Raw genomic sequence first — 11,232 nt, 5'->3', positions numbered from 1 at the left:
TGGGCCAATGATCTTGTATCGCTGGTGCCAAAGTCATTGTGGTGAAATTGTGAAAAAAATTTCACAGGGACTGCAGCTACGATGAGCGGAAAATTCGCAAAAAGTGGTGCCGCAAAAAGAAGTTCCGATGACCATGCTGATAAGGACGTTCCTGCGACATCGATGCGCCCGCAACGGGAACTACCTCCCACTCCAATGCACCACGTTCTCGTCTTGTCGATGCGTCGACAAGGACGGCTTCCAAAACTCTCCGGACGTCATGGTGTCTGAGCGACACAGTTTGCCCTGCTACAAGAGAGAGTACGACCGGTACTTTCGCCAGGAAATCGAAGAATTCGAGTGATGGTGTTTCACGTTGTCGATTCTCTGTCGATTAATAAAGGTCTACCAAAGTGTAGACAGAATTATCGGGTGTACTTCCGCGGCATGCCCATCTACACCCTAGAGTTGTGCTTCGCCACATAACAGGCTTAGAGCCCGCTGTGCCAAAATATACGACAGCGACACGCCTGTCCGTCGTATCCGCCCTGCTTCTCATTCTTCCTGTTGGGTGCACACAAGCCGACCTCATTCTACTGCATGTAACGCCTTACGTCGTAATCCACGCCCGCACCACATTTGCAAGCGGGGCCAACATATTCCGACACAAGCCCGAACGGCGCATCTGCAGCCAGGCAGACCCCACGGGTTCTGCCTGTAGCTTTTGCTTTAGTTTAGTTGGTACCGTTTAGTTACCTAGAACTGTATGTTTATCGGATTCCTCCTATGTCCCTTCCAATATTTTCAACGAAAATTAATTATCTCATACGTCGCTTCAAGCTGGACAAACGAAGCTTGATCCGGTTGTAACCGGCTAAACCCGCATGGTAAAACTATCAAGTAAGACAGTACATATCGTTACATAAATTTATATTATATACTGTATGAACCGTACTATCAAAAAGGTATAAAGCGCCGTGGACGTCCCGGTTATGATACGAGAGGGCAGTGACGGTGGGCCTTCATAGCTTTCCCAAACTTACATCCGAACGCACGCGCGAACAGCTTGTTCTGCCTCAAGGCTGCATTTACGCGCAGTTGCGCTGGAGGCAGCGCTGATCTTCTCCACGATGTTTCGTCGGTGCGCTCACAATTGTCCAACGCGAAATACACGAAGAAGAGCTGGTCGGACGAGAGACGCTCCAGGCCCTTAAGACGGAAGTCTATTCCCCATATCCTCTTCGTAGTGAGCAGGTGCTGGAAAGCTCGGTGAGCCAGTATCACCGCGACGGCTTGTTCCAGAAGGACGTTGCCCTGTATGCGGAGATCGAGGCCACTTCTCAACTGCTGCGGCATCGCTCGAATATCGTCTTCTAGGCATCGGTAAAGAAAGCGCAGCCTTTGGTTCGAAGCATGGCTATAGAGCGGAGTGTCATCGAAGTTGCCGTTCGGTCGCAGTACGCGTAGAAGGCTTCTGTAGATGCGGACGGCATAGCGTGCCATGTGGAAGGCAGAGTGTGTGCTGTTGGGAGGTACACTCATGTTCCAAATTCCAACGGGGACGTGCATAAACCTGCGCCTGGCGAAGTACTCGACCTAGGAAAATGCGGGCATGAAATTTCGAATCACTTGCGGTGACTATGAAGACAAATGGAACACGGACAGATAATTCCCTGTTGCGAGTAACGCTTCCCTGCGTTGGAGGTCGTGTAAAGACGGTTAGACAGCGTAGTATAGACATAGTCGACGGGATGAAACTCCTATAACTGCACTTGCAAGCGTATGCTTTCACAACAGGGATGCACTCGCAGAAAAAAAGGATGGAGCAGTTACACCTTTTAGGAGGTAATAGTTGTCGCATATGCTGTGCCTAAAAGGTTGTAAAGTTATACCTGCTACTTACGAATGATAGTGTTACCGCTTCTGATTCGACGAGCGTGGGGGGCGTACGCTTTTTTGTGGCAATTTGGATATATGATAATTGTTGTTACCACGCTTTTACGCCCTTTGTCAGACGATATGTGGTAACTATAACACCTTTCCACACCTTTTTCTTATGGTGTGCGATAGCGTGCGCAAGAAAGATAAGATGTGACAAAGCAGCAGAACGTTGGCTGATATCTGGGATCAGGGCTCTTAGACGGGTTCACCAAATGAGGCTTCGAGAAAAGAGGTTCAGGTCTACAATAGTGCGGACCCTGGACTTTGCAAATTTTATTCCCTACTCTGTGACGACCTCCTTCCGATTCATATTCACCCCGTTGTCAAAAAATAAAAATAAAAAATGAAACACCTGTCGGTGCTGCTTAAGTAGTCCCGTCCTGTCAACTAGTCCCTGTCGTCGTCTTTGCACCACCTCCTCCAACTTGGCGAAATTATATCCTTAACACCGTACTACAGGAATTCGCCAGCATCCTACTATGTTCGTAGCTATTTCCGAACCACGCCTGAACATTGTATTCAGTGATGCGCAATGTTCTGCATTTGACATATATTTGCCTGGCTTCTGGAAGCTACAAAAAAAACTGCTCATCACGAACATTCCGATTGTGCGCGACGTGACGCTGAATCACAAAAGGGTGCATGCTCACCTCAACCGCAAGAGCAGATCCTATGTAGCTTTCCTTGGCTACGATTCGCGCCGCAGTTCTCACACGGTCCAGTGTGCTAGGCACTTTCAACAGCGAAGTACGAAGCCGCTTGGCGTGGGCTCTCCAAGTCTTGTCGCTTGAAGCGCGAAGTGGAAAGAAATGTGCCAACTTCAGCGTTTTCTGTAAACGATGTTTAGCGAGGAGAGCTTCCCATTTGCCTCCTCTTACCCCCGTCAACCAGGCAAGCGTTGGCAGATACGCGAGAAAGTGGCTTTCCACTTGTGACGTCCACGTATGAATCAGAGCCAGTTGCCCTAACGCGAGAGACAAGGCTCGCATGTACGTTATCGGAAACACATGCTCCAAGAGTCTGGAGCACAGTCGCTCAGGATCTGTCGGCGTCGTCGAGAGAGTCAGCGGAAAGAGATCGATCAACGCGGGAATCCCCAAGAAAGGAGCGAAGTACAGGAGAATCCTAAATGCCAAATAGTCGATGACAGCGGATGAGTAACGGTCGACCGTCCTTGTGACGGAGACAAGGACGTCTCTCGATTCTAACATAATAATCGAAGGAACTTTGCAGACTGTTTTCAAGAGCAAGATCACGCCATGATGCACCTTAGAGGCATTTAGTAGACGTGGTTCTCGTTTGCGAGGCCCCGCAGTTCCAAGAGCAAGTGCCACGTCTACGATGTTCTGCGCGATAGACTCCTCATCAGCACTGGAGTGCGCACGTGTCAAAAAGTCATCGGTGGCTTGTTTCACAGTGTGGAGTATTTGATCGTTGTCCTTCTCCATATAAATTACGTCTGCAGAATCAATAACCAACAATTTCCCTGTCGGTCTCGAATGAAAAGTGGCTTTGACTAAAGCATTTATCCCAAAATCCTTCAAGATACGACCAGCCATCAGCCAAATATCTTGCGTGGCAATCTTTTCGCGCCTCATTGGCCAGGTCCCAGAAGGGGTGTACGCTGAGATGATGCTCATAACTTCGGCGTCCTTCTTAGAAGGTTCCGATGTCGTGCAGTCCTCGAGGATCTCTCTAACCAGCTGCATATCCCGTCTGGTAGGGTCTGTCAAAAACTTCAAAGCTCGGTCCTCAAGGTCTTCCACAAGGAGCGTGTCGGTCGAGATGGTAGAACCGAGTCCGGGTTGCCATCGCTCAATGACGTTCTTACACGCATATTCGTAGAAGTTGTCGCACGGGTCTTTTCCCAACGTTCTGTTCAGAAAAAATGTCTCTCGGAGGCAGAATTCTGTCTCACAGATGTACGCTGTTGTTGACGAAGTTGGTCTACGTGGATGAAACAGTAACCCAGGCTGTGGCACGTGTGATGGCGAAGTCGAAAGCGGGGTTGACGCAAACCACCACGAAGGCAAGAAACGTGTTGCCGATGATGAAGCCCACAATGAATCAAAGATGCCGACTGATGCAGTCCAGAACGAGTCAAACGCGTCGACCGATGAGACCGTTGAAGTCGGCGGCGTCGTTAACAAAGTCAACAATGTTGTTGACGAAAGTGATGAAGGCATAGTCAATGGAGTCGATGGTCTAACCAGCAGTGTTGATGAAGGAGGCGCGGAAGTAGAAGCCTGCGTTGCAACCACTGAAGCCAAAAATGTCGACGACATCGATGCCTTAGTCCCCACCAAGACAGCTGTCGTCAACTTTCCTTCGCTTTCCTTGGCTGGAGTTGCCGTTGTCCGTTGATGGTCCACGAAATATGTATTATGTTCGGTTGTAGCGTTGCCCGAATCTGTGACAGCGCCTTTGAAGTAGCTGATCCAGTCCGAGAACATTTTCCGTGCTCCCTGCCGCGACTGACCTACGGAACTGCTAACTAATAGATAGACAATCCAAATCAAAGATAATGCCACGATAACTAGGACTAGTCCAGTCTCAGGGAACAATGAAGCTGAGCGCTCCAAGTTGAACCTTTCATGTTGTGGTTCGCGTGGCACGTTGGGCTTGGTTTCTACTGCCTTCTGTGTTCCTGTGACGGCTACTACAGGCACTGCCGCTGGTGACACAGCAGGTGCAGAAGGTAAGTAATGATACTCAGGAGTCAAAACAGGATAAACAGGGCGTAACGCTTGCAGATATTGTGCTTCCAAGAGATATTGTTGACCAGCGCCAGGACCTTGTGGAGGTTGGCCAATGGAGATGTCCTGCTCAAGTTGGTGCTTTGAACTGGGTACGTTAACCTCTGGACCCCACGCCTGCTCTGACATGGGCGGAGTTATTTGGCCTGGTGTCATATGGCTCAGATGCAGACCAGGAGTGGTTTGAACCGAACGTGGAATACCGGTCGCAGCTGGAGACGACGTAATATTAAAGAATGGTTGAGGGGGATAACTTTGCACAGAACAAGGTGTTATAGCGGGGCCAGTGTGAGGAGGTGTCGCATAACTGACGCCGCCTGAACGTTGTACAGATTGGAGAATCCAAGGTTCAACTTCAGACGGTGTAATACCACCGCTCTGTGGGGCAACGGAGCTTCCTAGCGAACGCTGGATATCTGGTTCAACCCGGTCAGGAGTCACACCCTGCGTACCGCTTTTGCAACCCACTGGGCTAGTTTGTCCCGACCTAACAACGCCATGATCCGATTTACGGCGCGTGACTTGGATCAGATTCCTTATATCAGGGTGCACCTCATCCAGCGTTTGGTGTAGAAGTTCGGCGCCCGTATCTACTTGCTGCAGGGCATCGTGAACGCTTTCTTCCCACGACAGTCTTCGACTTCGTACGGATGGGCTTCTTGGTTTTAGCGTAGCGTCGCCAACTACACTTTCCTGTAGTCTAGTGAAATGTGACAGTATTCCATGACCGACACTAGGGGTTCCGACGATACCACCGTACTCTTCGACTGCAGGAGGGAGTGACAGCTCAGATGGCCTACTCGCTTGTATTGCAGCATCGCTAACTATACCCTCTTCGAGTCTCTTAAAGGGCGATAGGATGCCAGCATTGATCACGGATGGTGTAACAACGCCTCCACATTCTTCATAAACCTGCGTAGCAGCAGAAACGCGTTTCGCAAGAGGAGGCGGTGTAGTCAAAACGCTACGGTCTCGGAGCAGAGGCGACCTCATCACAGAATCCCGTCCGGTATCAAACGTATACAATTGTGGGAGGGTGTGACAGATATGATCTTCGTCCTGTGGTATTCGCACTTCTATTTCTTTTTCTGCGTCCGAGATAATGAACAAGCACTTCTTCAAAGTTTTCTTTCCCAACCCAAAAGCCGATGTCCCTCTCGACAACTGTTCAGAAGCTACGCAGAATCCAGCTTTACAACAGTCGCAGTTACATGGCCATCTGTTAAGTTCTCCCACTGATCTTGCGGAACGTGGCTCCGAGCTTGGACGTCCCAGGCTAGGTCTGCCGCATGATCCGCATTGTATCTCGTCCTCCACTTCAGGTTCGCGCTTCACGATTTCATTTGCCTCACGCGGAGATTCGCAGATTTCGGCTTCGTACGCTTCTGGCATGGTCACTTCCGGCACTATGTCTTCCACCACCGTGGACGTACTCATCCACTGAGTACCGCCTTCACCAATGCCGCAAGCGAAATGGATCTTCCGTCGCGGTGCTTGGCTAGTGCCAATTATGGTTTCATCGGGTTCGATTACATTACAGACATGAATCTGCTCCTGCTTAGGCATCCCCAGTATGCTCGAGTAGGTCTTGGAACCCTCATTGTATTCCGCTGAGAATGTTCTGGAATTTTGTCCACCGATAACACCATGGGAACTGTGTCCTGTTCCGACGAGGTATACTGGCTTCGAATAATCTGAAGGCCATTTCGTTTGAGTATCTTGGCGTATGAGGTGTGTATCTACGCGGTCTCTTCGCGTTCGTTCCTCTGGTATACCGTATTGGAAGCCCTGCTGAACTTGTGTCGCGCCTCGCAGATTATCCGCGGTGGTAGCTTTTCGAAGGGGCTGCACCGAAGGCCTCTGCCCTGATGTAAGCAGGGTCCTCCCGTCCACGACAAAAGGCCTGAAGACAGGTTCCCGCCTGGTGTGGGACACTGTTGGTCTCAGAGAGTCGTAACTATAGCCCTCCCAGTTCGAAGTACCTGGTATTCCTCGAAAGGAACGTGCCATGAATGCGTCATCCAGAGAAACGCTTGAAAAGGTGCGGTCCAACGGTGGTTCGCTAGCCAAAGGCATTCTTGCAGCCAATACCGGTGTAAACCGAGTTTCGATTGCGCGCGAGGCAGTACTTGGAACACCTGCCTGAGAATGAATTCCGACAAACGCTTGCATTGGTCGTGATCGAAAAGAGAATTGCTGCTGGGGCTTCTCAACGCCTGACTGATTGGGGGCCTCAGTAGGTAATGCAGATATTGGCTGCTTCAATGCCCCCTGAGATGGAGCGCATGCACGAGCGTACGCCTCGGCATATCCAGGACCTTGAGAATGAAGTACGACCGAAGAAGGCAGTCGAGTTGCCTCGAGGGACTCCGAGGGCAAAGCAGAAGGTATGTTCGTCGGACTTTTTGGCACCGCTGTCTTCACATCCACTTCTGGTGTGCGGTCCCTGCGTAAGACTTCAAGTATGGCCAAAAGAATCTCTCGTTCGTCGTCTGGACTACTAGGACGGTCATCGGCGGACTGCACAGATTCTGTTGACGCTACGGACTCTCCTCTCTTCTTTCGACGCATTTCAACTGCCTTCTTGTCAGGGGGAGCTGCTGCTACACTTTTTGGGGGAACTTGTTCAGATTTAGGAGGCAGTGTCCTATCTTTGATATGAAGTATTTTTAACCTAGCCATATTTCTCTTATCTGGTTTCTTCGTGGATACCACCTTTTTCTCGTCATTCGCTGCATCTGTCTCCGAAAGGGTTTGAAGTTCAGAGGTGACCTCATCTTCGAGTAGGCTTTCTTCCAGCGCGTCATGTTCCGTATGATCTGCATCAATTTGTTTCTTCGTTGCTGACTTCGAAGTTCTCTCTAGCTTAGTCACCTTAACTGGACGGGTCTGTTTGTCAGCTTCTTTTTCTTTCAAGTTAGGTTGCAACTCTGTTTTGCTGGAGCCCGCCGCTTCAAGCTTGCTCGTTGACTCAACGAGCCCGGAAGTGCTGTCAGATTTCTGGAAGGTTGCCCAGCCCAGCGTTGCCCAGCCCGCGACGGAAGAAGCATCGGCCTCAACCGTGGACTTTTCTTCGGATGTGCTAGGTTTTTGTTTCGTCGATTCTGGACACTCAGGCGGCACAGAATTGGGAGGTTCCTCCTTGATGAAGCCGGTGGTTCCCTCGGCGGCGGTAGTGGTGGCTGCCGGCGGCGGTTCCTCCTTGATGAAGCCGGTGGTTCCCTCGGCGGCGGTAGTGGTGGCTCCCGGCGGTGGTTCCTCAGGCGGACTAACTCGCGGTTTGTCCGCCTCATTCGCAGTGTCCTCAACGAGGTGATCAGCCACCTGCCCAGTCATTCCCGGGCTTTCTGACTCTCCGACTTTTCCGGCGACTACGGTATCCTTTTTGCCAGCTTCGAGTGTCTTGTCACGGTCTTCCTTGCTACTTGGTGGTGTCGATGGTGCGGGGGACGAAACTTCGGATTTCTTTTGTTTCTTCTTTTTCTTGTGTTTTGATTTTTTTTCTTTTTTTTCTTTTTTGTTCTCCGGCTGTTCCGGCAACTTCGTCCCGGTGGGCACTTCATTAGGTGTCGTTTCTTTTTTCTTTGGTTCCTTGGGACCTTCTGTAGCGGAGGCGTCCTTCTTCGATTTCTTTTTCGATTTCCCCATGATATTCGTTGACTGGATGGCCTTCGAACTTCGCCGTACCCTACGCTGTCAAGTGTACCGGCACCTCACTGCTGTCATCCACATATGCAAAATGCTTCCTCGTCAGGTACTTACTGCTCGCTGTCCAATACGACGTGAGCGAATGCCTTCAAGAAAGACGAGATCTTAGCAGTAGGTCGCGCGATAGAATGGACCGCCAGACACCTTCTTCTTCTTCTTCCCCGCCCTCCTCTCAAAAGATGGCCGTGAGCCACTAAGTATGACGGGCCATACACCCGCCATACACTAAGGAAAATTATAGCGAATTCGGGTGGTCATTTCGTAGCTACACGGCCCAGCGCTCGGAAATTGCTAGGTCGGCGACCGAGCTGGGTCACGTGATCGTTGCCACCCGAACATGATTGCTAGGAATCTAGCGGTTTTAGGTACTTGGATCACGCTAGGGGCGTCGCGGTCGCCCGTCTTCGAGTTCTGTCGTCTGCTAAACCACGTGATTTCAACATGCGGGCCAATGAGGGCACTCGCCACCGTTGCAGTGCGGATGGGACGACACCGGATACAGTTGAGCAATCTGCTGCTCGATCGTTTTGAGACCGGGCAAAAAAAGTGCTAGCTGGCAAATTCCGAGCGCTCGGAAAGCGCCACGCGAACATGCGAGATTGCTTCATTTTGATCAAGCGAACATGACTGCTCGAGATCTGGCAAACAACGTTGCTACGAAATGACCACCCGAATTCGCCATTATAGACAAGTCGATTGGGTGTAATGGATCATTTCCATGTACGCGTCGCTCCTGGCGGCGAGAGACGACATGATGAGAAGACGACCAAGCAATGATGACAAATTAACACGACGTGGGCGTAGCCGGCATTTTTTGAGGATATAGCAGGATAACATTTGTTTTGAATTGTATAACCTGCTCCTGTGGAAGCACACAACGCGCGACGCACCCCCCAAAAAAAAACACGAAAACTTGTTAAGGCATATTCATAACACGCCATTTTTTCATGCCAACTATCATGGCGACGCTCGTACAGTTCGACGCAACACATTGCAGGCATGGCGATAAGATTAAAAGCGCATGCGCACACACCGGCAAAGAGAAGGCTGTTGAGGACGGAGAGCGTGACACGTGAGTTCTTCGTCGCCATCCGCACGGAACCATCTGCCCCGTGCCCCGTGCTATGCGCCACTGCGGAGGAAGACAAAGAAGAAGAAGAAGAAGAAGAAGAAGGACCATCTTTCTTCATGCGCCCAACGGCGCGAATGCAAAGCTCCCGCTTCATTCCGTGATGCTTTTACGGTGGGAAACGGAAGAACCACACACCGACATTTACAAGCCTTTCATGTTTCGGCAGCTGACACATTTAGGTATTGCGAGAAAAAGGCTTCACTCGCAACTGGCATGTTTTCATGTCAACAAACATGGCGGCCGCCGCCAGATGTGGCTGGGCACGCGCATGCGCGTACCCAGAAATGGTCCATTACATTTAAGGGCAACCCCCATGGAGCGAATGTACAGCGAAAAACCTGCGAACTTCGCTCAGCGTCGGACGCCCTGCGCGAGGCGTCAAAAATGCGATTGTTTCCCGCCGATCTGCCCATGCCAGATATTTTCTCTCAACTGATGCATGCCGCATTCTACGGATCTTCTGTTAGATATCAGATGCAGCTCCGGCATCTCGCCACGCCTTACCCTCTCAGAAATCAGCTCTTATCACTTCAATGTCCAACATATCGTACTAACTACGGGTTTTTTTCTCTTTCATCTTTCGGTGCTCGCCTTTGGAACAGTCTTCCGATTTCCATACGCTCGTTAGGTAGCTTCCAATTATTTAAACGCCATTGTAAAATGTATTTTCGCGACACATAGCACATCCGTCACGGGTCCTGACAACGAGACTAGTCCGGTCTACTGTTCACATTTCCTTGTGTTAATCCTTAGCTGACACTGACATATGTTTTCTTTTTTCTATTTTATTTCCTTTTTTCTTCTTATAGCGGCATTGTAATATGAATAATAATATGTTGTAGCATGTAGTGCTGTCTTATGTAACGATGAATGTAATTTTTACGTGTAATAATGTTTCCCCACACGTTCATTTTATGCATCACTGATTATTTATAAGGACCGATTTACAGGGCCTGTCCTCTCGGTCCTTTATTTGCTTATATGTACGTTTTTGATGTTTTCAATAAACTATTGAACTATTTCGCCCAGCGTCCGCGATTCCGGAAGCGTCAACTGCAAATGAACCAATCAAAGTGCTCTTCCGCTACGAATCTACAGGTCGTCTGCTCTCGTGAATCATCGTCGTCGTCCTCTTCTTGCAACTGGATGCTGTCGTCTGCTCACTGTTTCGCCAACTGCATCGCTAGAACGTAAGGCATTCTCTGCCAAGAAACATGTTTTCCTTTCGCAGTAGTAAATATGCCTTTCGGTACGTTACTGGGTGCCCGCAAATACTATTGGTGGAGCCATCTGACAACCAGGGCACCAAACTGTGCCTGTCTAATCCCTTTTGCAACAAGGCGGGCCCCATTCGGTTCTTACTTGCAAGTCCTGGACTGGAGTCAATCCAGGAGAAAACGAAAATCGCACATATCACGGTCATAAAGTACTGTTGTGGCATTGACTTGTTGTGGAGGGAAACTTGCGAAAAGGGAAGCCGAGCGTGAGTCCAGCAGACATGACATTTCACTACCAACGACGTCGCCCATCGGCAAAACCATCTCAGCCAACAAAGTGAAGGCTGCGTTCAAGTGACAGCAGCCGAAGGCATGGATGACCAGTAGGAGAGACGGGGGGACAAGGAGCGAGATCTGATCCCTCTGCCAGGAAAGAAGACCGCACGGCCTCTAAACTCCAGTAGGTACGTGAATTGTCTGACGTAGTAGACGATTCGTG

At 50.1% G+C, this 11,232-nt stretch overlaps 1 protein-coding gene across 1 annotated transcript; it reads right to left on the bottom strand.

Moving 5' to 3' along the window:
- Nucleotides 1-898: 898 nt before the first annotated feature.
- Nucleotides 899-8,529, bottom strand: LOC135386255 (uncharacterized). Its single transcript, XM_064616064.1, has 2 exons — nt 2,571-8,529; nt 899-1,575 (listed from the first exon to the last, which is right to left on the bottom strand). The coding sequence occupies exons 1-2, from the start codon at nt 8,322-8,324 to the stop codon at nt 970-972; spliced, it is 6,360 nt and encodes a 2,119-aa protein (XP_064472134.1). The 5' UTR covers nt 8,325-8,529; the 3' UTR covers nt 899-969.
- Nucleotides 8,530-11,232: the final 2,703 nt, after the last annotated feature.

Source organism: Ornithodoros turicata, chromosome 2 (genome assembly GCF_037126465.1).
Source record: "Ornithodoros turicata isolate Travis chromosome 2, ASM3712646v1, whole genome shotgun sequence".
Taxonomy (NCBI): Eukaryota; Metazoa; Arthropoda; class Arachnida; order Ixodida; family Argasidae; genus Ornithodoros; species Ornithodoros turicata.
The sequence above is the reverse complement of the archived record's forward strand: the minus strand, read 5'-3'. Positions and strand labels throughout refer to the sequence as shown.